Genomic DNA, 26,701 nt, shown 5'->3' with positions numbered 1-26,701 from the left:
TCTATTTGCCAAATATTCATGCCCCGAACTCCCTTTTCTCAGATCTTTCTGATCAACAATGGTACACTGTAAAGGGCAATCAGATCTGGCAAAGTTCAGTGACTGAAGCATGCCAAATTTAGCTCTACCTCCACCAGCCACCCGTAGTGTCGTCCATCGCATAGCATGCCGGCTTAGAATCACAGCGTAACAAAAAATAAGGGACTTCCCCTTCCAGAACCCTCTCCCAAGAAGAGGCCAGGAGAGATAAGGGGGATCTCGACGCTTACCCAGTGAGCAACGCAGGAGGTCTTTGAGTAGTCGAGGACGATGCATTCCTTGCCATCGATGTAGATCGGCTCGAGGACGATGTAAGCGAGGATGGAATCCAGGCCGAACACAGTGATCTTGTTTACAAGGGCCATCTTCTCTGCATCGAAGATCCTGCCCTGTCAGTCGAGGAGGTTGATGAACGTGGCGATCTCGGGCGTGAAGGTAGTGCTAGCATCTTGGATAAGTAGAAGATTTCCCATTGTGGAAACAAACGCGCTCAGGATCGCCCTTGGGACGCTGTTCACAATTTCCACCAGCTAGTTAGCTAGGACCAGATTCATGAGAGTTTTTACAGCCTCGAAGAGCGCTTTGGATTTGATTCAGCTGGGCGACCGCCGCAAGATTTTGTCAATCAGCTCATCTCTTGAAGGGTTGTCAGCTCTTGTGAATACGCTAGGCGCGGTCTCGAGAATACGGCTTTCGTTACCAAAAACGTCTATCAACCCTGCGAGTAAGAACGTCACAAGATTTCCCACCGCGTTGGCGGCAATTTGAACAGCATACCCAGTACTATTAATAACAATTTGAGCATGGTGCGCCGCGCCACCGGCCACACTTCTAACCAAGCCGACAATACCACCAAACAGTTCAGCTATGTATGCAGGATCCAGTCGCAAACAGTAAAATCAGGACTGATTCAGGAAGAATTGTGAAACTCGTTGGAGAGATTTCAAAGACTCGGTGAGGGAAAAGCTTAGGGTTTCAAGTAGCCCCCTCAAGCATCTGCGGATCTGCCTCCACCTCTTCCCCGCTCTCTAAACCGACATGTGAAATCCAAACATCACACCAGTATCTCAGCTCATTGCGGGGCCAAGTCGGCTCTCCGACTCTAAATGGAAGTCGTACGATCGTCAGAAACCAAGTGGTTGCAACTTTTACTAGTGCCATAAAAGTTGCAACCTCTCCGAACTTCAGCTCGATGTCATTTGACATGTGAAACTAGTTGAGTTTCAGCTCTGATTATACTTTGTGCAGGACGATGAATGGAACATGTCGTCATCAGTGAATGCTAAGTAATAGAAGTATCTCTAGCTATTGTGGGATGCCCTCAGGTGACTTAACCATTGATGAGATAACCCACTGTAGGTGGTGTGAAGGCACCATGCAGAATTAGTCATATTAGCATTCGTAGTTACATGGACGGAAGTGGTTCCGTTCACAACAAGTGCTGACATGTGAGAGGTAAGTCTGGGCGTGAATAAGGTGCAGCTCGATGTCTGGGAGGTCACAGTAGCGACGGACACGTCGTTGCCGACTTTCGATGTCGGAGGTCTCTGATAGGGCGAGCACCCCACTTCCCGATCCTAAGTGGACGAGAAGTTCTTGGAATAGTGCAAACCGGACGGAGCTGGGTGGACGCTGGGTGGAGATGTCTGTAGCGGAAAGAGCGGACTTGAGGTTCAACCATAGCTATGTGCACTCGTAGTCAGACCTCATGCCGACCAGGACCTGATTCTCGGCTCTCTGATCAACCTCCATTGTTAATATAGACTATATTAGCCTCTGAGCTTTTGGAACCGTGACACGTGGGGTTGCTAGAGTGGCCACCTGAAAGTAGAGCAGATAGAAAAAAGATCTAGCAGTCCTAGCTACAAGGTAAAGTATAAATTGTGAGGTTCGGAAGGCCATCCCAAGGCATTTAGGTCAGACCGCTGTTCAGGTCATGACCAATCGTTGATGTTATGGAGCTAGTTAGGTTCGTTAGCGGTGCAACGGCAGCTACCGGGATTGAGAGGGGCCGACGTATGCAGTACGTGCCTAAGGACCCATAACGGTTGGGACTAAGCCAGTGCAGCAGCATTGCAAATGATTTGTGCACTTTGGTTATTGACTAATTCAACTGCACTCAACATCTCCTATCAATCATCTTAATCTGTAAGTTTTGGTAGCAGTCCTGACATGCGCACAGCAATGACGATGGAAAATGTAATTGATAAGTCGTTCTGGTTACTAGGACGCTACTTATTAGATCATTGGTACACCACTTTTCTGTCAACGCCTTTCTTTGCACACTTACTGGATCGAAAATCATAGTCACTAGCTAAGAAAATTGAACAGAGGAAGAGCGACATATCGATCGCATAAATAAACACAAAAACGATCCGAACCAGCAATTTCCAGCAAAAAAGATCAGAGATATAAGGCAATATAAAGCTCAGCGGCCGTGTTCAGACGCATCCCAATCCCGTTGCCTCGAGGTCAGAGATCGGAAAAGGTACTTTGACTCAGTGACCCAGAGTCCAGATTTTGCACAGCGAAAGAACCTTTTCAGTTCTGTGACCACTGATCGTACAGTATTTGATAATGACAATAAAAGAATAATTCGTGCAACAGAGGGATGCAGAAGATAGTACATAGTAGCACAATAACCTTCGGCGTGGAGGCGTGGGTAGCTCAGAGGTTTTTCTTAAACGTGGTCTTGTAGAAGTCGTTCAGGAACAGGCTCTTAGGGTCGAACTGCTTGCGTATTTCGAGATAGCGTCGGATACTCTCGGGATCGTAGACATTCGCAAAATGGTTGATGGCACCATCGCGCGTCTTGTTCATGTGGGGAATGCCGCCGTGAATCACAGCAATTTCATTGAACGCAAAGCGAAATTCCTTCCAGGTGGGATCCCTTGGGTCAGGGTATTCAGGGTCAACCGCTATCATGTTCGCGGTGCGCGATCGTGACAGAAGGGATGCTTGGTCCTGCTTGATAAAGTAGATCACTACAGGCAACGGCAGGACAAAATCGCGCTCCCGTCGAAAACGGTCGCTCAGCTGCAGCAACGCCCGCACCATATCAGGCCATTTCTCCTCGGGAAATACCCAGTCATAGAATTCGAAATTCGGATCATCTTCGTTGTAGATGATGCCGCGATCGCACGGATCAACGATGTAGGAACTGTGGCGGATGATCTTCAGCGGCAAGTCGATGAGTGCAGCGTTCAGCAGCTGGGCAACAGAGGCCGAGGGGCGTAAGGCTGTCAGTACCTTCACCAAAGGTAGAAACAGATCACCGAACAGACTGATGCCCCTGCTCTCAATCGGATCTAGCCAGGAATGCGGGATTGGCGCCCCCGGTTCTACGAACTTGCGGCACTGCCAGAGCAGTTCGCCAGTGACAGGGAACAGCATCCCGAACACTTGGTCATAGCCTGCTTTCAGGGCCTTCAGTTCCTCCGCGAATCCGTCCAGAAACGGGTCGACTTTCGTGACCTGGAAGTTGACCTGTAACGGCCGGGTCTCAAAAATTCGCACCGTCACCTCGCAGATGACGCCAAATAGGCCAAAATGGGAGCGGATAGCAGGCAGGTATTCCGAATTCTTGGCTTCCGAAATCTCCATAACATCGCCGGTTGGCGTAACCAACTTTACGCCTACAACGTACGACGAAAACTGTGCTGCATGCTTCATGGAGGTGTCGTTGGCGTGCGTGCCGCTCATGGCGCCAATATAGAAATTGCCCCACTCCAGTACGACGGGAGGCTGTAGGCCAAGTTCTTTCAGATGGGAGCACAGCTGGCGCAGGCTCACGCCTCCCTCCACCGTGGCGGTTAACCCTTTCTTATCAATGGAGAGGATACGAGCCATGTTCTTCATCGAGATGATGATGCCGGTGCCCACCATACACGCGGTCGTCGAATGCATCGCCCCAATGACGGTTACTTGCTGATCATGTTGGAAGGCATTTTTAACGATAACCTGGACGTCCGAAATCTGCTTTGGCGTCTTGAATTGGTCATCGGGTACGACAAACTGGATTTCATCATTCCAGTTGGTAAGAGTGGGCATGGCTGTAACGTCTTTGAAGAAACTCCCGACAAAAATTATGTCTGATTGAATGAGGGGAAACGACGAAGCTTTCTGGTATTCAAATATCAATAACGGTGTAGGAAATTGAGTTGAAACAACGATCTATATTTCCATATCTAGAGATGCGGGGTCAGCAGAAAATATAGTTCTTCCTTACTGACCACTGCCTAAAGTTTATGCTCGCTCCAAGGAACTTGCCAGTTCTACATCATCAGCTCCCAATACCTGAAGGAGTGGAGATATGAGTCTAACATGTGATCAGCTCTCTTCAGCTCTCTTCAGCTCTTCACTAAGCACAGGGTGGAGCATATCGATGACTCAACCACTCCGTTAGATCCCCAGCACACGCGGAGAAGTGTTTTCTAGTTGCGCCATCCCGCATTTCAGCTAACGTTGGCTGTCCAAATCGAGCCCCGCTCGCTACCAGCACATGCAGGACGAGTATGCAGCTCTTAACCAGGCCTGCGGCTAAAGCAATCGTCATATTGTAACGCCCTGCGGTGAGATGACGAAAAAAACTAATTAATGAGCAATAAGCTAGATTATACTAAACTAGCTCTATAAAGAGTTAAATAATTAACTTCTAGCCTGTATTACTTTTACCTTATACGCTAGTAGTTTACTAACTATAATATCCAAAGCGCAGCTTTACAATACTACGCTATATATCTTAAAAGGTGCATATAATTAGTAAACTACTAACTATAGTGCAGGATAGTATATATCGTTAGCTAGGCCTAACAAATAAGAGCCTCCCTATCAGTAGAACCTTAGTGGAAACATCCAACATTCCCGTTTCAAATTTTGCGATATTCAGGACTTGTGAGCACGATACAAGCAGCTCAAGTCTGACGTTTTCGGACGTCAAGTATACTTCCGCTGCACTTCATGTCCCACCAATTGTCAGGCCTGGCTGACGATATATACTATCCTGCACCCTGATCAGTAGTTCACTGATCATACGTACCTTTTTGGTTGCATGGCGTAGTGGTGCAGGGCTGCGTTCTTGACACCAATCCTCATATCCGCTTTCAGCCTCCTCCAACCCTTTCCCGTGACGCTACCAACTCAGAAATTATCTTGGACCTCTCTATACTTCTCATGGACGTTCCACCATTGTGCAATGTACCAGTTGCCGAGCTCCACTCCGCCATGTCAAGAATCAATCTCCCGATCTGTCCACACATGACGAGCTCCAACCCAGCTGTCGTAAAAAAGCTCACAAAAAATCGCACCTCCGTGTATGACCTGGCGCCGGCCCCTTTGCGCGTCGTGGTTCAATGCGAAACTTGTGACACGACATTGAGCACGAGTCGCGGATATACGTGGTATGGACCGCTCAGTCGGCTGAACTTGTGCATCACGAGGATCCTGGGGCGCTTGGAAATAGAGAATGGTTCCGCGTGGCGTTCGCAATTGGAGTGTATGGGGGCCTAGACGGTACGTGGCGAGGGGTTGGAGGGTTGTTGAAAGGCCCATCACCGATACTCTCAATGGGCCTAGAGTACCTTGCAAAGCTTTGGGCGGATGAAGGACGGATTCAACATACCCTGAGTCGCTTTGAAAGTAGCTAAGATATGTATGAACAATGAATCATTTACTAAATCTCAACTCATACATGAACACTTTTCCAATCCACTTCCACCATGACAATCTACTCTATCATTTTCATCTCCTCCGTTTCTCTCTTCTCCTCGACTGCCCATCTCTACCCACTTGTAGACTAACAGTACCCACACCTTGTCGCAGTCTTCCTCGTACTCTTAATCTTCATTTCCGAGCACTGAAAACCATGTTTTCTGACCGAGCAGTCCCTAATAATCTCGTTCTTGGTGTGACTGCAACCCAGGTAATTAACTTTCTCGTAGTCGCACATCGTGTTCCCTGTAGAGGATGTTGTGATGGCAATGTGATATAGTTGTTTAAGAGGGCTTTCTAGGTCTTCTCGAAGCTTTTGTAGTGAGTGATATGTTGCTGGGTGTTGCTATCGTAGTTGTGGTAGTTGTTGCAGTTGTGGCTGTAGTTGTGGAGATGCATGACACGGCGGCTTCAAGGACTCTTATACTGCCCTGAGGAGTTCACAGACAGTGGTTGATGTGCTGGCCATGTTCACGAACGAGACAGAATTAGTAATGGTGGTTTGTGGATACGAGGGCTTCAAGCAGCCAGCTTCATGCCAGAAGTATCGAAAATAGCTGCGGACAGATTTCTATCACGTAGTTGAATGGTCAAATATCTCGAATTCGAACTATACTATGTTATATCAACTCGAACAAACCCCCTGTATTTGATTCTTGCATGTCTCTGACATAGTCGCAGCTCTTGATGACGGATTTGACGGCTACGTAGACTAGATTAGTTGTCTCCAGCTTCAGTGTCTACCTTGTAGCTACCGAACCAAGCTTCGAGGTAGGCATCGTTTCGTGTGTGCGGAACAGGTTCGGCGGATCATTGGAGACGATGAATGTGTGAAGGCACATCGTGGAATGTCTATGGTGGATGGAAAGACTGTAAATATGTCATAGTTTTTACACTTGATGTCAATCAGCAAAATTTAGCATTTTACCTGCCGTAGCATGTGGGTAAATTCACGAAGCCATACCTTGGTTGCCACCCACTGCAACTAGCAGTACTGCGATAACCCATAATCGACGAGCAACTCGTATGATTCACATGCGAAAAAGAGACTCTCAGATGAGAAGTATCGCAGATACAAGTCCCTATCGCGATTGTACCGGCTTGATACGGAAAGGATACCAGGGTATATGCAAGAGCGAACGATCGAACAATCAACAGTAACGCGCCGGTGGAATCGCATTCGTTATTTGACAGGAACGGAAGTGAGAAATTACAATGAGTTGGTTCGTGAGGATGGCATAAATCAGTCTCTCTCGGGACGAGCTAGTCATCTTCCAGTTGATTATCTTCTACATTGCCAGATCGGTAACCGCTGATACCACATCCTTTGCGTACACCACTCAGCCTGTTCAAAAGAACTTCCTCCCTGGTCTCATCTCAGGATTAGTGTTGTTCAATAGTGTAATGCACCCTAAAGGCATTCGTATTGTTCGACTTGTGAATCGAATAATTTATATCCACGTGGAAGACTCCGTATGCCTCATGAGTGATGCAAATGTATGATCCAAAGAATATCGAAGCCAACTCAGGACCTTGTCTGCAATCTCTCCGCTGTTCTTCTCCATGAAGAACATATGCCCATTACCGTGAATTCCCTCTTTACCAAGCTCCATATGATCGACCCCGACACCCGCCTGTCTCAAATAATCTACAGTACAATGATCGTATAACGCATGATAGCTCGCCTCTGAAGTCACCACTAGTACCGGAATATGCGATAGATTTACCAACTGCTTCGCCGGTTCATCCTGCATAATACACTCGCTGTGGTTCGTATCCTTAGCTGGCAAAACTACAGTTTGAATGTGCGTCGCATTGGGCCCTGCAGGTGGCTCATAAGCAACTTCGAGCTCCGTGATGCCATATGGCCGTGCAGGTGCTGAACCGAAGATTCTGCCGATAAATGGTGGCCCCGCCGGTTCGAGCGCTACGATGCTCTGGACGAGTTGCGGTCGAAGATCCCCAACTCGCCATCCGTAAGCACCGGCCTGACTATGCGTGATAACGTGTGCTGGGCCGATCTTATCGAGAAGCGCCGTGTATGCTTTCGCGTTCTCAGCTTCGGACATCAGATTGTCGGCCTGATACTGGATTTGGGTCGCGTAGAAGGCGTCGAAGATTGGATCACCCACTTTACCTGTTCCTGGCCATTGGGTATGCAGTTTTGACGTGGGCCAGGTGTTGTGAGATGAGCATGAGGTGAAGAGCTGCTCTATTAGGGCGGTGCTAGAACTTGCCATTGTGCCGGTGTTTGGAAGCCATGGAGATCGTCCGCGCGATGGCTGATCGCTGAGGTAGACAGTGTAGCCATGCGATAGAAAAAAAGAGGCCCAGCCTGGTCGGCCGTCCGGTGTGTTCAGGAAGTTTGTCGCGGTTTGGCCGGTTCCGTGCATGAAGACTAAAGGATGCTCTTCGGTCGGATTTGCTGGGATGAGCTTTTCGACGTAAATTTGGTTTACCATGTATTGCGCGGTTGTGTTTCCAGTCTTCATATTCAGTGAGAGCCTTCCAGAGAACTGTAGGACCTACCACGAATTCTTTATACTCCCCGCCAACATAAAAGAACTCACGTTGTGGTGGCGTTGCGTCCCTAGCTCGATCTGCCGAAGGATCTCCGTGGAGCAATCGCGCCAACAACAACGTTACGTTATTGAGCGACAGCATCTCAAAATTCGGGGAACTTAGTGTCTTGTGTCTTCTTTTGGTCAACTGCAAGATACTAGGTATTTTGGTTGAGGGGATAAAGTTATGCGTGGATCAGAGTGGGGTAGGCTTGGCGGCTTACATGCGCCTTCCACAACATACATAGGGGTGCCGTCTACGTGAATTTACTTTCCGTCAGTCAAAACTGTGTGGACTTTATACAGAAGACGCCTTGGCTATGAGGCAGGCTGCATTTTTCAACCCGTATCACAAAGGCATCCGCCGTATTCTACATTGATAACCTTAACAACTAATTATTACGAATGCATGAAGCAAATTGGCCTTGTGAGTCCCGGTCGTTGTCCTGTTTCTTGAAGGCAAACGCCTCCATTCTGGGCTGCTCGAATGCCCGATACAGGGGTTGGCAAAAGGAGCATTTGCATGGCGGTCGGTAAGTGGTAGCAGTGCGGCCACTGGGTATGCCCGATTTCAGTAGGCCAAAACCTGTTGCCAACGTCCATAATGCAAGGCCTTTTACTTTGACTACCCGGCAAGATACGCAATCGCATATACGAGCACGCTCTTCGGGCCGACGACGATTTGGTGTTCTACGAAGGTTGCTGCGACTTTCCCTCACGATTCCTCACTTGCAGAACCATCCACAGAAACTCCGATTATCACTCCAATGAGCTAAAATTTACCTGTCGCCAGATGTAAAGAGAGACCGCGGGATTGGAGATTCGATTCAATAGAGTGTAGTTCGGCAGCTACTGCGACCATGTCGGGCACGTCGAGCAATTCCTCAGGTTCGTCGGAGGATGTGCCGCAGGTAAAGAGGGATGGTTTCGCGACGTTACAGTCTCGCCCGCGTTCACCACTGGCGCGATCTTCAGTCTCGACGATTCACTCGAACCCAAACATGTTATGTTGAAGTTAGCCGAGTTCTATCGCAAACATCTTGAGATCACCATCCGCTGTGACGTCCCGCGTTCCGGCAACGGCTGATTGGTTGAAGGCGCCGCAGTGCAGAACTTGTTCCTAAGCTTGGTATTGCGTGGCAAGGATCTAATGCCGATGGTGACCATCAAGGGCCACAGCTTGGTCGATCTGATCGAAGCTGCAGACTAGTACAACGACACGAAGGGCGCAGCGACCTCTCGCATATCGAATCCGCGGTTTGGGTGGGCAGACAAGATGCTGAGCATAGAGATCCTCAAGATTTACCTCTACTTGTACCCATGACTCAGAGCTGAAGTTTGTTTCGATGTGGCGACCAACTGGTCAAGCAATGGCAACTGAGAGCTCCCGTTTTTTTAATGCCAAGATAGAAGGTCGTGCTGGCTCCTTCGACTACATGCAGCTGGAGGAGTCTCACGCTGAAGATGAACCGGCTGGGTTGAGGGGGAAGAAGACCGAGATAGGAGGGACATGATGAAGAAGGATCTGGATGAGCTCAGGATGGAGCAACGGGCTCGACACCCGAGTGCTAGCGCCGGATGTAGCTACACCCAATCTCTGCTGCGAATATTCCGCTGACCAAAATCCACTGTAAAGAGAGTCGCGACGTTCTACACAATCAGACGCGCTTCCTGAACATGACGTAAATGTTCAAGGGTCCTCTCCTCAGCCGTCTGCGCTGCGCGGCCTGTTAGCCGAATGTTTTGTTATTCTAGTCCGAGCTGTTCTCTGGCCACGAATTCGGATATACTTTCGCCCGATAACCTTTCTCTTGTCACTTCCGCTCCTACGCGTTGACTCAATTATTCTTTCCTACCCTTGTACTTTCCGTCTCTCCTGATAAGTCAATTGATATAACGCCTTTCTGCGAGGGTTGCACGTAAGCATCGGATCGTCGTTGGCATCAGGCCCATGCGGATGGAATGGTCTGCATTGATAAGATGGTGGTGTTTTTGCGGTCGAAAGAGTTGCTCTGTAAAGTTCGCGGAGGAACTCGGATAACAACCGCCCCGAAGATGGCTAGCGCGTGCGTCGCCTCTCGGATGCGGCTCACGAAATTCCCGGAGCCTCCAGAGCCATCTGATCACACCTGTCTTCGACCCACATGCGGTCCGCCCCTATGGGAATCGGGATACCGTTGCGGCAAAGAACCCACTTCGCCCTGGTTTCCTACCAATAGGGCACTGAACATGAAGTCCTTCGCGGTAGAGAACCCACAGCACGACCATAATACCCACACCGAGACATCCCACGCAAAGATAGAAAAAAAGCGTCCAATATTGTCTGTAGGATAACGTGTCCTTCGGGATGGATGTTTGAGATTTTGATAACATAGTCTTGGAGAAGGCTAGCTCTTTCTGCCTACTTCACAACTTCTTTGTTCGCGATCATTACCCGGCGTGTAATCACCACAGTTCGGCGCCGAGCACGTTCAGTTGTACAAGGACCGAATGTATCCACATTGTTTGAGATGCATTTCGGACCCGACGCGCAAGCGCTAAACCTCGGTAGTCAGATTAGTCTTCACTGGCACTTTCACGGTCCATCAGCGCCTATCTTGGCTCCTAGATTGGGTACAAGAGTATATAGTATGTCACGAACTCAATGTTGGGGGGGTGGACAAAAGACTGATCACATTCCATTTCCACAAAATCTTCTAGTGCAATGCCAAACAACCCTTTCAAAGTCATCGTTGTTGGCGGTGGACCGGTCGGACTAACTGCTGCTCATGCGTTGCATCTGGCCAACATCGATTTCGTCGTCCTGGAACGGAACGATGATGTTGCCGTTGATGTGGGAGCTAGCCTGGTGCTCGGAGCTCAAAGCATGCGGTTCATGCAACAGCTAGGCCTGCTCGACAAGTTGCTTTCAGTTGGGCAGAAGCTACTGTACAACAAATCGTTTACGAAGGAAGGCACAAAGTTCACAGACAGTACATCCATCCAAATGATGCGGAGAAAGCAAGTCGAGCCCTTTGCCTGCTTAATCAACCTTCCCAAGGTTGTCTAAATATTGACTGACTTCCGCTTCCAGCTTTGGCCTCGAACTTATCACGTTCCATCGAGCCGAACTCGTACGAGCTTTACTAGATGGCCTGCCAAAGAACGCAAGAGAGAAATACTTGCTCAGCCAGAAAGTCGTCGACATTGCGACCAACGAAGCTGGTGTAGTCGTTACTTGCGCCAACGGAAAGATATACTCAGGATCCATGGTAATTGGAGCCGATGGCGTGCATAGTCGAACGCGGAAGATAATGCACAAGCTTTCGGCTGAGAGCAGGTTCTCAGATAGCAGAAATCCGGAACCGCCCTTTTCAGCCAACTACCGATGCTTGTGGTCCAACCTGCCGCGACCATGCGAAGCTGGGCACGGAGCCGATACGCAAAGCAAAGATCGTTCGATTATGTGGATTACCGGCCGCGACCGTGCTTGGATCTTCCTGTATGAGAAGTTACCGGAGCCCACCAAGGAGTCTAAACGATACACCAAGACGGAGATGGACGAATTCGCTGCCAGCTTCGCAGACTGGCCTGTCAATGAGGATTTGAAAATTAAAGACGTCTACAACAGCGCAACAGCAGGCATGTCAGACCTGGAAGAGGGCATACTTGAGCATTGGAGCTTGGGCCGGATTGTGCTTGCTGGCGATGCATGCCACAAGTTCACACCCAATGCAGGGCTCGGTTTCACAAATGGGATACAAGACGTCGCACTTCTCTGCAATCTGCTGCACGATGCGTTAAGATCGAGCCCAAGCTACGATATGAGCGGAGATGCTTTGCAGCAAGTTTTCCAGGAGTACCAGACTGCAAGAAAGGAAGCACTCGAATTCGACTGGGGCGTATCATCTTTCACAACTCGTGGCCATGCCTGGGCAAATCCAATCTACTGGTTTTTATATCGCTTTATCTGGCCTTTGTATACTTTCCAATGGTTTTTGCAAACATGTATTGCCGGCCCGCGGATGAGGCAAAGCAGGGTTCTCGATTATGTCTTTGGTGAAGACCGCATCAAAGGTCGCATTCCGTGGACACATCCAATTTATGCAAAAGGCAAGGAGCTTTAGGGACAGAGGTGATCAGTTTTATTTATAACAATACATTTTCAAGCTTTATGATAGCGCAAATATTATCACCTACCACTTTTGCTTGCTCCAGCCGTAGCCCACCTATGCCGGTCTTGTGACGGGGGTGCATTTCTATGACTCTTGACTGACTGCAGTAATCGGGAAATACATACTATAAAATGTTCAAACTGACCTGTGTCTAATGAACTACAGATTCGAGTCTACTTCCATCGGAAGTCCATGGCCACCCTCAGCTTTCGACTTATGGTTTGGATTATCGAATCCCCAGTATTTGTAGTACTGATCAGCTGCTGGAAGCTCTTTGATACCCGGCTTACCGACTTCCGGCATCTTCATAACCTCAACATACTTCTCCATGTCGATCGTATTCGCCTTTCGCCACTCGGTTAAGTCATCGAAGTCAACACATTTCTTGTTGATGGACATGTCTGGGAATGGATATTCCTGTGTTTCTACCCAATGCAAAGGGATGAGGTCGACATTTGCGTTGCACTGGATACTTTGGAGCAGGATGTCAATGCAGTGGTTGACGTGTATCTCGCGCTGCTTGATTGTATATGCTCGCGCCATGCTGAGATTGTAGTAGTCGCCGTATGCGATCTGCCGTAGGGAGTTTAGGCAGTGGACCTGGTGGTATACGTCGAAGATGGAAGCATAAGCATCGTCGCCCACACCCCACACGTTATCTTCCAGTTTCGCTGCTGTCGAAGGATCGGTGCCCATCTCCACAAGTTCTTCGCGCGTAACAGGATAGATGCGCGTCAGTTCCCATTCTTCCCAGATGGCATCAGATTTCGGGTTGGGCTGTTGTCTCGCAATAGAGCCTCCATCTCTTGATGGAAAGAGTGTTCCATTGATCCTCTTCATTGTGGGACTAAGGTCGAACCTGTCCAACACGGGACTGAATGGTGCCATCTGACGATAACCACCATTAAGCACAAAAGGTTGGTTGTAATACGACTTGACGAAGAGCGAGGCTGCTACAATCAAGATGACCATATTCAGCGTAGTGACAATTACTGAGGCCTTTATCGATCCACGTCTCAGATGTATACCTCCACTCTGGATAGTTTGCGCCTTTTCTGCATCCAGATCAGGGGTACTCTCGAGACTCTCATCGGAAGCCAGAGGGTTGTATGCGAATCTTGGGAACAAACGCATCATGTTGTAACAGGCAATGTCGGATTGTTGATTTGGGGATGAACTTGGGAAACGATTGATACCTGGGTACAAGAGTCGCTTCCCAACAGCCGGTCAAATGCCCCTAGACACTGCCGAGACTGTCAGCTGGCTGGGACACTCGCAGCAACTGGCTACGGCAGTATTGAGATCGGCAGTTGGTCAAGTATCTTCCTCCTAGAGACATGACAGATGGCGACATCACACCACAAGATCTCGAGCGAGCCAGTAACAACCTTCGAGGTTAACCAGAACACGTTTTAGATCGATTGAGGCATCCCATACCAACGCGTCATATGTCTATGTGTAGATAAGCATTTTTGGCACCGGCCCGTCGCGATTGGCGAAGCTTGATTATGGTTGGGTCTGGGGAAGCTACGTCCTGCCTGATCAAGTTAGGACCAGCGCGAACACCATGCGTGGCAGATGCGCTACGCTGGATACCTATTGCCTTTACGCGTGTAAGTGCTGACCTTGCAGGCTTCCCCGCTGAGATGTGATACCGAATGTATCAATTGGGATGATAGTTGACGACGGATGTATTGGCATCACAATGTGCAGGTATATATCCCAGTATGACCCAGCCAGAAGACGACAGTATAACCACACCACAACACTCGTCCTCAATCCTTCCGCCGTCTTCATCATGCGCTTCACTAGCATCACCTTTGGCCTCGTTGCCTTCCTTACAGCCTCTGCAGTCGCCGCACCTACCCCCAACACCAATGACGTCGCTAAGCGCATGCCAACACCCGAACAGTTCGAGGCTCTCGCCCCAGAGGAGAAGCGCGAAGCATACAAGGCAATTTACCGAGCGACAAACATCATCGGAAAGTCCGATGGTGATTAGCGCGAGACTGACAAGGCGATTTACCGACCTTTCGAGTTTAGGGTCAGCGAGAATGAGTGGGTACGTTGTGAGAAGACCTAGGAAAGAAGCTGGATAAATGTGCTGACTCGACTTAGATGACCAGGTCACTATTGAAGCGGAGCTTGGAAGGTGTAGCCTACGGTGGAGATACTCTTAATGATCTACTTATAATGAATTCACGTCGTCCTCAACACACTCTTGAAGATTTGGGTACTCGTATTTGAAATACTTATCGCCACTTGTCGCGTCATCATCAGTATGTTGCAGGCAAGACACTCAAGCGTCCGCCATCGGTGAGTAGAACGTTGCCGTTTATGTATGCTCCAGCTCTACTGGTGAGAAAGAGTATCGCACCCGCCATGTCCTTGATGTTGCCAGCTCTTTGCTCGGGTATGAAGTCTCTTGGCCACTTCTCCTGGGTGAGCATATCTACGGTCATCTCACTTGGGTATACTATGTTGATCCAGTCAGCAGGAAGAACTGACGTTTTGTAAGAATATGCTTCGACTTACAGCCAGGGGCAAGGATATTTGACCGAATGTCGTAGGGAACCATCGTCGTCGCCAGAGCTTTCATCATGTGCACTACTGCTGCCTTAGAACCAGCATAGGCGTACCCCGCCATCGGCACACGATTGAAAGCACCAGCGCTACTAATACATATGACTTGACTCTTTTGCTCAACATTGCCAGCTTTGTTGCCCTTGTCAAGCAACTCAAGGAAAGCGACAACCGTGAAGAAAGCAGCTGTGGTGTTCAGTGCGAACGTTTGTGTGAAATTGTCCATATCCCAGTTCCAAAGGTGGTCTCGGAACTCAGTCAGCGATGCGCCTTTCTCTAGGCCCTTAAGGGTTGGGCCAGTGATACCGGAATTGGCGACAACAAGATTGACGTAGCCGGATTTGGAGGTGATGTGATCAACTGCGGCGGAGAGATCGGCCTTTGAAGTTACATCGGTCTTGAGATGGCGGATGTTTCCATGTTTCTACTCGCAATGGTCCTTAGTAGATCCTCGTGATCCATCTTGTATCCTGGCAAATACGAAGATAACTAAAATCAGTTGAACGTACCGCTGTGTTTGCCGCCTTCTCCAACACCTCCTGTCGGCGCCCTAAGATATAGACGATCGCCCCATTTGCCTCGAGTGCTTGTGCTATCATCAAACCAATACCTGCTCATTCATTAGCACAACACATTCCTGATCCAAATCAAGATTACCTGTTCCTCCGCCCGTAACGACTGCCACTAGTCCTTTCACATTGAACAATGTACTGGCGTCGATTTCTGCCATAGTGTAGAGATTTGGTATAACCACGTGTATCAAGCTTAAGCTGCGGGCTATCTGTAGCAATTGAATGCGTTAAAAAAACGCGTAGGTTATCGGACGGACGTAGCAGAGCTCCGGAGGCTGACAAACATGTGTTGGTGTTCACAGGCTGAAGTTGATGTAAGACAACGCCCGCTGTAGGGCCGGAGAATACCCCGCCCTAACGCCGTTGGGCTCATGAGGTCCTGAGATTAACCGCTGTCAACAGCTGGATGCTTCGCAATGCAGAGATCCAAGCTAGAGTCCCGCCTCTAGCACCACCAAGCGCTCAAGACTGCCCTAAGGCAGGCTTCATTTTGACGTCTTGCCAGCTTGTGGAGATTGTGCAAGTGGAGGTGGAAAGTGGCAATTCCACTGCCGCGTTACCATCTCAACAGTGGTTTTGATGAGCACAGCATAAAATATTCGAGTAAAAGATAGTATGTTGCCGCGGCCGTTCATCTGGCATGGTGTACATGAACGCGCGTTCGCGGTGGAAGGTACCCACTCAACCCTTCCTTCGTTTGTTGGCAATGCATCCTCATAACGTGGTGCAGTCAGTTGTAAGGTTCGTGTAGCGCATGTAAGGGAAGGAGTTACCCATCCTCGCTCTCTCGCGTGAAAGGTTATGCTGGAGGGTCGGAGGGTGTGCGAACCTCGGAAGACACAAGTGAACGTGCTAGTACCGTGTGGGGTGATTAGCGGCATACCTTATTGGGCAAATGCGGGAACGGTGGGACCAACCTCCACGTGTGCTCATTGGAGATAGAGAAACGGGCAGATAATGGAGTCTTCGGAACAACGGCGCATAGAGAACATTACGCGGATAGTATGACGCCATCTGTCTGAGGGCGATGCGCAAGTGTTGGGCTTTGAGGCGTGTAGGTTTCTGGTCAGCGCATAACGAGGACACGCGACACGCCAATGGAAGGATCGCGTTGAAGCCGAGGAGATGGCGCTCACCGGTGTCCAACGCCAACACCGACCCCCGACCACACGCTCACCAATGTGCGTTCAGGACGCGTTGTTGCCTGTATGCCAACTAGACGTGGCATATATTAATTCGCTGCATCGATACAGTACTTTAGCATCGAAGTACTGTCTGAAGACCATGACTCCCAAACACTGCTCTACATATACATAGCACCAACCCACGACATTGGAATCTGAGCTCAGACTTCCTTATCCTGAAGGCGAAAACTATGGAAACTGACTTTTCGACCACATCTCTGTTGGGTCAACACTTGAATGCGTAATTGCTCCAATTCACTTCTGTTAACGATATTTAGTAGTTCTAGAATCTCCTTCGTCCCGCTTCCGCAAGTATGCAAGCGACATTCACAGAAAACATGTGCAGTGTGATGAATTACAACTGACAATCTTTGCAAGATCGGCTTTTCGATACTCGGACAGCCTAAGTGGCCAACAACTACGACTAGTCGATCTTAACTTCGGTCATGGCGACGAGACTGTCTGTCTCGAAATCCAAACGTACAGGATCGACAATCATCCGCCGTACATCGCACTGTCTTACACATAGGGAGACACAAACAATACTGTGCCTATCTTGTGTAACGGAAGAGCCATCAGTATAACTCGAAATCTTAAAGAAGCTTTGTAGCAATTTCAAGAAGACCGTAAAAGACTAGTCAGAACGAAGTCCAATGCAACGCCTCGCAGCCGGCTTCTGCACTACTAGATTAATGCTATTTGTATCAACTAGAAAGATAACGAAGAGAAGCGCTTCCAGGTTGCATTAATGGCAGAGATATATCAGCGGGCTCGTCATGTCTTTGCGTGGTTGGGACCAGCAGATAAGAACAGCGACTTAGCGATCTGCTGTATCAACACTATCAGAAAGAAGGCAGAAGCTTGTAGTATGGAAGATGCTTTCGAAGTATGCCGTAAAATATGGCATGACATAGTTTTCGTGCCTGAAGGGTTGCAGCAACTTGTCTCGGTCGACCCGATCATTCAAAACGTAGATGAATCCCTGTTCACGGTACCCCGCAAGGCCATGCGAGATCTGTTCGATGTCGTTAGCGGCTAGAAAAGTCAGAACAACTTGTTGCCAATCACTAAGTTGAAAGACCTTTTCGCCAGGTCTTGGTGGACACGAATATGGGTCTTACAAGAAATTACTCTCTCGAGGGACGCACATTTCATTTGCGGAGCACAAAAACTCCCAATATCCCGCTGCAACGCTTTCATACATATGTGTGTTGCGCTATAGATAATTACCATGACAGCGTTTCAGAGAGAAAAAAGATTTTCGAGCAAGTATCAGCACGACATTGCTATGAACTTGTTTTATCACCGCCCTAACGTCCTTGTTTCCATGTCAAGGATACATCAAGAAAGCAGATTCCCGCTGGCAGCCCTCCTTCGCGCGACGTGCGTTGGCAGCATAAACCCAAATCGGCATAGACCTAATAACTTCAAAGCGACAAAGCCAGAAGACAAAGTCTTCGCCCTGCTAGGCCTGGCTGCAGATCGAAAGGAGTTGGAAAGTTTTGGTGTTGTCCCAAACTATGCTATTACGATGGCAGCACTGCTACAACAGGGTCATATATTTTTACTCTTAATGTGCCAAGCCCTAAGGTCGCCAGATCTCCCATCTTGGGTTCCGGATTGGTCTCAATCTGTGACTGATATGTTACAGGACGTACGGAACGACCACGTGACTCCGTATCCAGAGTTCAGTGTCTCGGGACGTCAAGCACGTAGTACTTCAATCAAAATATCCAAAGATAGCGGAATCGTCAGACGCATTACGATTCAATCTTATATTTACGATGAGATTAGTCAGGTTGGTAGTTTCCCCAATCGGACTAACAGTAAAGAGGTACCGCTTTCGCAGACGTACTCCTGGCCAATACACTGGCTGTTAGAGATGATACGTCTAAGCTATTGCACTAAAAGAGATTATAAGGAGTTTCACAATCGATTGCGCGCGAGCGGACGAAGCTCGATCGGGGACGTCGGATGGAGTGAGGATGGGGACTATGAGCGGGTCGGAAATGTTCGTTTTGCTGATGCTATTGTCCTCCTACGTGACGGACTTCAGTTTATCAAGAACGCACGCTTCAAATCCGACGCACGACTTTTCATAGCTAACCAGAGAAAGAAAGGTGCAGTCGGGAGCAAGATCAAGCATAAGCTTCAACTGGCATCAGAAATCAATGGAAAGAGCTTGGGTCGGCTTCCTTTCGTGACTTGGAAAGGCCATCTTGGCCTGAGTTCTGAACGTGTACTGAAGGGTGATAGAATTGCAATAATTGCAGGAAGCTAAGTTCACTTTATACTCAGACCGCAGGATAAGGGACGATTTAGCGTGGTCAGTGAAGCCTACGTAGACGGCATCATGGATGGTGAGAGTGTAGGCACCTCAGACTTCAGTGATATTACCTTAGTTTAGATTTTTCGGCAGGCGTCTAAGCAATAAGAAAACTATCCATCGCTTGTGTTTCGGCTATTATGGACTATGGAATTCATGTATGGTGGGACAAGAAGGAAGATAGTCTGCTTAAGGAGTGAGAAACAATGTGAGGTGTAGCACTACGCCATACAGTACGCCAGATGCCTTTTGAGGTTCACCTACCAAGGTTTTGAAGACTGAAGCATCTATTCTCCCCGTTGGACTTAGAAAAAAGAAGCTCTGCTGACAGTACACGCTACGAATGCTATTGTTTGCCAAGGTCGATTTTGTTAGGAAAGCGCTTAAGTTACGCACACTGTCACAGCCACAGGCGCCAGCAAGATTGATCCCTTGATATTTGTCACATCTTTCTCGCACCTCCAACTGTAGGTCAATACTAATCGCGTTAAAATAATTCCATTATGCGCTGTACGATACCATCAGTTCTGATGAGTAACGGGCTTAGAGGTTACTGTGGCTAGAAAGTATTTGATTATACCAGCTGAATCTAAAATAGTTGAAGTAAAACCTTTAATAAGCATCACTAAGTCACTTCTCACAAGATACACTCGCTTGCACAATCGGCTTCCGGTCTGCACATTACGCAGAATTCTGAGCCTACAGGGACTATGCATCGCTTAGCGTAGCCTAAGTGTCAAGAACGCAGCCCTGCACCACTACGCCATGCAACCAAAAAGGTACGTATGATCAGTGAACTACTGATCAGGGTGCAGGATAGTATATATCGTCAGCCAGGCCTGACACTAAGCCTTATTAGGAATATCCCCTACCTAAATATTACTAACAGCCTAAGGATGTAAAAGCTTACTAATAGTTATTACGACATTATATAGAGTGTATAGAGTACGGCAGTAAAAACAGTACTGTAGCAAATATAGTAGTAAAGACAGTAGCAAAGACAACTAAGACATTTAGGTCTTAACTTTATAGATAGTTATGCTACGCTACATCGTAGTATCGCTAGAGAGTATCCTGCTAGAGTGCTGTTGTTCTATTGTTATCCTTTGCCTTTATGTCTACTCCTCTATCTACTAATATCCGCATGTCACGGTAACCACCGTGGTTCCCTTGACACTGAACGCGCTACAGAATCCGAGTGCTCCGCCAAGCACTAGGATTCTGCTGATTGGCCGGCTGGGCCTAGCGCCATGCGCACGGCCCCTATCGATAACTTCTTACTGCTTGTACATGCTGATTCTGTTTCCTTACGCAACGTCTTGTATTACACTAGATATCGTACGTAGCCACAATTAACGCTTCTAGTAAGCTCTTAAACACGTGCTCGTAGCATCTCGTGACACCGCACTACTACCTCGTTCCCTCCTAAAACTGCTAAGTACAGCACTATCTCTCTATTGTTGTTCTTCGCCTTAACGTCTACTCCTTTCTCTACTAGCAGCTACACTATTACCTCGTTCCCTCTTAAAGCTGCCTAGTGTAGTACTGTCTTCCTATTGTTATTCTTCGCCTTAACGTCTACTCCTTTCTCTACTAGTAGCCCTGCACTCAATCAATCTCGCCTTCGTGCGCCCTACCAACTCACTACTTACCTTATCCACCCCGCCTCCGACCCAGAGCCATGTCGAAACCGTCTAGCTTATTCACCTCCTATACCGACGCCGCCAGCACCTACTGGCCGCCCGGCTGGAACTTCCAGCGGTATGCCCACGCCACGCCCGCGGACAACGCCGCGCTGTCGGACGAGGAGCGCGCCAAAATGCAGGCCGGCTTCCGAGAAGCGCTCGGCGAGGACGGCGTTATGGAGATGGCCCGCGTCGTGTGGCAGGAGCAGCTGCGCCGCATGAAGCTCGAGAAAGAGTCTTCTTCTGCCGCCACCGCGTCGTCATCGTCGTCTGCGCAGAAGCAGCAGCAGCAACGGCCTCCGCCACCTCCCCCCGACTGGCTTAAGACTTGGCGCAAACGGGTGAGCGGCGACGGCGGCGGGGCCTGGGGCTTCGTCGCGTTCTGTACTTCCAGTGCCGTCGCCGCTATGCCGGAGTCGGACGTGGTTAAATTCCACACACGTGTATGGGAGGTGGCGGAGATCCCGATCCAGAAGGCGTTGGAGGAGGAAGGGCAGCCGGCCGACGAGATCGCTGAGGCGCGACGCTCGTTCGAGATCCGCTGGGTCGAGGTGGACGACGACGACGAAGACGCCAAGGGCGAGGAAGGAAAGGGGGAGGCGGGGACAGGAGGAGACTGGGTTGAGAAGGCGCGCGCTAGTTATCGCGCCATGCGCGAGTCTGGCGTCCTCCCGTCGGGTCTCGATCTGCCCGTCTTCCTCTGCGCATCACCCGCCGCCGTGGCCTCGGTGCTGCGGACGTCGCTGGCGGAAGCGAAGGAGGCGCACGAGGGGAAGCCGCGTTGGCGATCCGGCGACGTCCCGTTCCTGCTGGTCGCGGCCGCGGAGACGGAGCAGGGGATCGTCGAGGAGGACGACGACGACGAAGAAGAAGAAGAAGAAACTAAGGTTGGCGGTGGGGAAAGGAGCTGGTTCAAGCCCGTTTTCAAAGCGGCCGCCGAGGTGCTGGTGGACGAGCTCTGGTGGGCCGTCGCGGAGCAGATAACGTCGCTGGGCCAGATGACGAGGTTCGTTCGGGGCGAGACGGTGGCTAAGGAGCATGCCACGACGACGGAAGAAGAGAGGCAAGGGGAGGGAGGAGAGGCGGCTAATGTTAGTAGTAGACGGGCCGAGGAGCCAGGCCATAACGACGACGGGCTAGATGACATATGGTGGACAGTTCACATGCCGCCGCGTCAGATAAGGAAGAGGCGGAGGGTATGAGCGAGATCTAGATAGTAAGTCCGAAGAGCTACTTACCTAACCTGCAACTATTAGCCAATGCGTAGGCATTTTAAATGTTTATACTAACTACTTACAACTGCAGCTATCCGCTAGCATAGACAAATTGTTTAGATTTCCTAAGCTAAAACTACTGTGCCAGTGCACAGGGTTCCCTAGTGCGTTCCTATCCGATGTTCAACCATAAGGACTACAAGAAGGAAGGCTTCTCCTTAACATAAGAGGTATCATTATTAATCATTACCTATCCTACTTCCTCCTCAGAACACACGTCTCCTACTATTGAGCGATTACCGACTTACTCTTTGCATGTATTGCTTTATACTTATTACGAGCTCAACACTCCTTACCTGTACCTAAAACTAGAATAAGATTACACATCTTACTAACTTCTCTGCTACAAGCCCTACTAGTGACTACTTAGCTTAAAAGGATTACGACTTTATATCCTCCTACACCCGTACACTATAATATAGCGTAGCATAACTATCTGTTATGTGTTTCAGGCGGAAAGAGGCCTGCTAACGAGTATGCATTTGCTCCTATGTACAGAAGAAGGATAAGGAAAAGAAGAGTAGCGTCCTCCTCGTACGGTATTTATCCTCTGTGCACTAGTACAAAGATAGATAAGCGGAAAGTTCTTCGGCGTAGCCTCTTGTAGTACTTAGGCGTAGCCCCTTACACTATCTATAAAGTTAAGACCTAAATATCTTAGTTGTCTTTGCTATTGTCTTTACTTCTATCTTTGCTACAGTACTGTCTTTACTGCCGTACTCTATACACTCTATATAATGTCGTAATAACTATTAGTAAGCTTTTTGTGAGGGGTAGCTATAGGCAATAGTATTTGCTTCACACTACAAGAGAATAGTGGGGGAAAGCTCTGTATTACTACACTAGGTGGGGAGGTCGTGAGAATAATTCTTGCTGTCACGGGGGCGGCAGGCAGGGAAGATAGGTGCACGTGATCGGTGTATTCACTACGTGTAGCTGACAGTACTAGGTCAGGCTAGGACAAGGACGTAGCTCAAGGAGCGTACGACGGGGCGCGTTCGCGCAGGGATTTCAGCGATCGCGCAGCTGCTCGCTTAGCAGCTTGGCGCGCTCTAATAGGCTATCTAGGTCAGCGCCGTGACACTTGCCCATCTCCTAACGCGCGGGGCGCTGGTTATGAGCAGGTTCAGAGGCCAAGGCGTGAGCGAGAGAAGCAAACATGTTGGGACCATAATCGTCCTCCTCGCTCCGCCTCTGCCGCCCCGTGTTACACTTTTACATCCTTAGGCTGTTAGTGATATTTAGGTAGGGGGTATTCCTAATAAGGCTTAGGCTAAGCTAAGCGATGCATAGCCCCTGTAGGCTTAGAATTCTGCGTAATGTGCAGACCGGAAGCCGATGGTGCAAGCGAGTGTACTATAATAATTAAATAACCAGTACAAACTGTAGGCGCATGTGACTAAAGAACAATGTGGGGTAGTTAGCGGCATACCGTAACGGGCAAATGCGGGGGTGCTTGCCTAGCCGGCCTAATGAACACCGAGCTGTCCACGATGCGGCGCGGACATCTTCGGGCAAAACGTGTTCACCTTCAAACGCTTGATCTTTGACTTCTTGTGAATTCGTGATTGCTTCATCCTTACTTCCTCAATCTACGTAAGAGACCATTACTTCCGAGATCGACTACAGCATGGTCCTTGCCCCAATCGAACGTCTGCCAGTCGAGCTGCTCCAGCCTATTTTCATTGCTGCTGGCCATGAAATCGCGCTGATCCAAGCGTCCACCTACATCGCAGCACGACTCTCATCCGAATATATTTACCACTCAACATGCGACCACTACCTCACCGAAGTGCACGGTAGACGTGCCGAGCTGTCGGCTGCCCAAACCAGTATCTTCTCCAACAGATGGATGACTTGGAATTTCTTTAAGTCATGGATCTTGCGACGTTATGGACCCACAGGATGCCTCTGTGGCCGAACGCCTGGCAACGGCGGTTGTTTTGATGCGCAGTGGCCACCGAACTTTGAGGATACTTCGCAGATGGTCTTCTCTCGAAGTCACCTACCTCAGCTTGCTGTCGTAAAGGGACGAATACCGAGAAAGTTATTATCAGGGCCATGGACCGAAGACAAAATCAAGTTTCTGCGATTCTTACTGTGGATCACGGCTATGACGGTGGATTGGATGGATTCAGAGACTGCGCAAGTGGCTATTACCGGCAGGAAGCAGGCTATGCTACAACGAAACCTCGAAGCGGTGGAGCTGTTCAACCACAATCGACGCCTAGGTCGACCTGCAGACTTGGAAACGGTACGATTTGCTGTTATGCAAGCTGGCTGTGATCGCTCTATCGTATATGACACATTGCTCGCTGCGAACATGTGGTACGGAAAGAAGCGTGCCCGATACTCCCCCGAGCTCCATGAGTGGTGTGATTCTCGAACAGCGGACGGAGACCCGAAAGGTCGATGGCTGAAAAAGAAGCTTTTGGAATCTCGTATTCTAAGCAGCCATGAGGAAGCACAGGAAACTTACGACTGTAACCCACTGTATTTGGATCCCGCTGCCGAAGCTTATGAAGGAGGACCAGAAGATACGCTTACGACACACAAGCTTCATTGGAACGAGGTACGTGTACTTTCTTTTCCCGTTGGCGGCTCCGGTCTCAGATTTTACGGATCTAAACTGGCTGCTCTTGTTGAATCAAGATGGCTTGTTGCACAGAGACAGAGATAGGCGCAGGGGGGAACCAATACCTACATGGGAACTCCACAGCGGGAGATTGTGAGGAAGCAACCCTGGCCCGGAATCTTTCTTGGTATTAGCCAACCATTCCGAATTGCAAGCATCGTAGGAGCCTTCTGTGACCATTACTTCCAACTCTTACGCCAATGGCCATCACAGCAGCCAGGCTTGATGCAATGTCCTTAGAGTGGCACATTGAACTAAGCGTGTATCAGGTGAATCCGCACAGAGGATGGCTCATGGCGAGATCGACGGGTCAAGACTGCCAGACCGTCAATCATAACATCCGATGGTCCGACATTATACGATCACCGGGTTATCGCATGTATCGCGGTCATGTTTGCCCTCATCGACTACATTGCTGGGTCGAACATAACGGAGCCTCGCGGCCCATCGAACTTTGGCTTGCACCGCCATCGTCCCGCATCACTCCAGCCGAGCTTCTTAATCGCCGCACTGCAACCAAATCGACTTCGTAAACTGTTGCTGTCCTCAGTCGGCCCGCGTCCAGGACTGGCGTCAACTTCTCACAAACAACATTTTACATTCGAAATCCCTCCATCGAAAGCATGCTAAGACTGTATCATAGACTTATCGCTTATTTGGATGGTTCGCCATTGCACCGGGTGGTGCAGCTGATCAGTTCGGTCCGCACGATGTCAGGAGAGACGATTTGGGAGACTATTGGTCGCACTTGTACGGACAACGCCGCCTATGTCGAGGGACAAACTGGGTGGGACAATCGCAAGGTCCCAATCTTTGGCTCCATATGTGGATCCCTCAGACAAAGACTCGTACGCGCGAACAGGTCGATATCCTTCGGTTATGAACGTCGCTGATGGAAACAACCGGCACCGCACGAGTATTTTGCGCTTGCAGCAAAGAGTTTGTAGCGCAGTAATTGCTGCATACTCGTTGAATTTGCTGGGGGTGCGAAAGGCGCTACTTGGCTACTGTTCAGCTGTTCAGATATGAGCTCACAACTTGCTCGTACTTTCCCGACCAATGAACCCGTCAATAGGCCGCACTTCCACCACCTCTGCTGCATCTCTTCGCCCATCTATCATGAACTTTTTATACTCGGCAAGCGCATCCCAACTCTGTAGCACGCACTCGACCCGCGTACTGTTTGATTCTCGATCTTCAACAACGGTGAATGCGGCCACGCCTTTTACGCTCTTTGTCACAATCTCAGACATTTCGCACCACCTCTCTACATCTTTAGCCGAATGTTCAGATTTTGAGGGGATTTTCATAAGGACAATGGCCGGGTTCGACGAGATTGGTACTGGCGGACCAGATGTCTTCTTCGTAACGACTGGGCAGTTGTGCACCTCGGGCGGTTGAGCGAGTACATCCCCCTTAGTAAAAAGATGTATTAGATCTTGCACGGGCTTGGTGGCCAGGTGCGCATCGCTTGCTGCTTGGTTTGCGTATCTAGCACAATCAGCATCTTCAATGATCCTATCTTCAATACATCTTGGACTTACTCTTCCATCATGTATATCTCATTCCTCGCGCTATCATCTGCCGGTAATGTGCATACATACTGCAAGACCTCTGGCTCGTGTGGCGTGGTGTATTCGATGATTTTGTGGAATGCGTCGATGGCCTTCTGTCGGGCGCTCGAGTCCTTGAAGACGAGTCTTGCTGTAGTGAGGATAGCGGCCATATCTGGATGCTCAAAAGAGAATCTCGGTCTTGCGGTGATTGCTAGGGAGGCAGTAGTTCGTCTGCGTTAAGACTCCCAGTTCTAGCGTAGTAGTGAGAGAGGTGGTAGTTGACAGAGGAGAAAACGATCTGTCGTTTGGCAGGAGCAAGATCTTTGTTAGAAAAACTAATAAATTAGGATAGATCATGACTTATTCAGGTGGCATTATGGCTGCATGTATATGGACCCCGCAAGTTCGGGATACCAGTTCCGA

General features: G+C 49.2%; 9 protein-coding genes across 9 annotated transcripts; 4 read left to right on the top strand and 5 right to left on the bottom strand.

The window, feature by feature from the left end:
* Positions 1–2,706: 2,706 nt before the first annotated feature.
* On the bottom strand, positions 2,707–4,089 carry ALTATR162_LOCUS6968 (uncharacterized protein; the record flags this gene model as incomplete). Its single annotated transcript, XM_043314594.1, has 1 exon — positions 2,707–4,089. One exon carries the CDS (start codon positions 4,087–4,089, stop codon positions 2,707–2,709), a length of 1,383 nt encoding a protein of 460 aa, XP_043170529.1.
* Positions 4,090–7,199: 3,110 nt separating this feature from the next.
* ALTATR162_LOCUS6967 (uncharacterized protein) lies at positions 7,200–8,240 on the bottom strand (the record flags this gene model as incomplete). Its single annotated transcript, XM_043314593.1, has 1 exon — positions 7,200–8,240. One exon carries the CDS (start codon positions 8,238–8,240, stop codon positions 7,200–7,202), a length of 1,041 nt encoding a protein of 346 aa, XP_043170528.1.
* A 2,773-nt stretch (positions 8,241–11,013) lies between these two features.
* ALTATR162_LOCUS6966 (uncharacterized protein) lies at positions 11,014–12,415 on the top strand (the record flags this gene model as incomplete). The annotated part of the gene is made up of 2 exons (XM_043314592.1): positions 11,014–11,249; positions 11,383–12,415. 2 exons carry the CDS (start codon positions 11,014–11,016, stop codon positions 12,413–12,415), a joined length of 1,269 nt encoding a protein of 422 aa, XP_043170527.1.
* A 207-nt stretch (positions 12,416–12,622) lies between these two features.
* ALTATR162_LOCUS6965 (uncharacterized protein) lies at positions 12,623–13,600 on the bottom strand (the record flags this gene model as incomplete). The annotated part of the gene is made up of 1 exon (XM_043314591.1): positions 12,623–13,600. The coding sequence occupies one exon, from the start codon at positions 13,598–13,600 to the stop codon at positions 12,623–12,625; it is 978 nt and encodes a 325-aa protein (XP_043170526.1).
* A 661-nt stretch (positions 13,601–14,261) lies between these two features.
* ALTATR162_LOCUS6964 (uncharacterized protein) lies at positions 14,262–14,710 on the top strand (the record flags this gene model as incomplete). Its single annotated transcript, XM_043314590.1, has 3 exons — positions 14,262–14,449; positions 14,507–14,525; positions 14,582–14,710. 3 exons carry the CDS (start codon positions 14,262–14,264, stop codon positions 14,708–14,710), a joined length of 336 nt encoding a protein of 111 aa, XP_043170525.1.
* Positions 14,711–14,739: 29 nt separating this feature from the next.
* Positions 14,740–15,776, bottom strand: ALTATR162_LOCUS6963 (uncharacterized protein; the record flags this gene model as incomplete). The annotated part of the gene is made up of 4 exons (XM_043314589.1): positions 14,740–14,939; positions 14,999–15,470; positions 15,556–15,656; positions 15,704–15,776. 4 exons carry the CDS (start codon positions 15,774–15,776, stop codon positions 14,740–14,742), a joined length of 846 nt encoding a protein of 281 aa, XP_043170524.1.
* Positions 15,777–20,809: 5,033 nt separating this feature from the next.
* ALTATR162_LOCUS6962 (uncharacterized protein) lies at positions 20,810–22,015 on the top strand (the record flags this gene model as incomplete). Its single annotated transcript, XM_043314588.1, has 1 exon — positions 20,810–22,015. One exon carries the CDS (start codon positions 20,810–20,812, stop codon positions 22,013–22,015), a length of 1,206 nt encoding a protein of 401 aa, XP_043170523.1.
* Positions 22,016–23,717: 1,702 nt separating this feature from the next.
* ALTATR162_LOCUS6961 (uncharacterized protein) lies at positions 23,718–24,767 on the top strand (the record flags this gene model as incomplete). Its single annotated transcript, XM_043314587.1, has 1 exon — positions 23,718–24,767. The coding sequence occupies one exon, from the start codon at positions 23,718–23,720 to the stop codon at positions 24,765–24,767; it is 1,050 nt and encodes a 349-aa protein (XP_043170522.1).
* Positions 24,768–25,753: 986 nt separating this feature from the next.
* On the bottom strand, positions 25,754–26,448 carry ALTATR162_LOCUS6960 (uncharacterized protein; the record flags this gene model as incomplete). Its single annotated transcript, XM_043314586.1, has 2 exons — positions 25,754–26,213; positions 26,267–26,448. 2 exons carry the CDS (start codon positions 26,446–26,448, stop codon positions 25,754–25,756), a joined length of 642 nt encoding a protein of 213 aa, XP_043170521.1.
* Positions 26,449–26,701: the final 253 nt, after the last annotated feature.

The sequence above is a fragment of the Alternaria atra genome (assembly GCF_907166805.1).
Source record: "Alternaria atra isolate CS162 genome assembly, contig: 25, whole genome shotgun sequence".
NCBI classification, from domain to species: Eukaryota; Fungi; Ascomycota; class Dothideomycetes; order Pleosporales; family Pleosporaceae; genus Alternaria; species Alternaria atra.
This window is presented reverse-complemented; position numbering and strand designations above follow the sequence as displayed.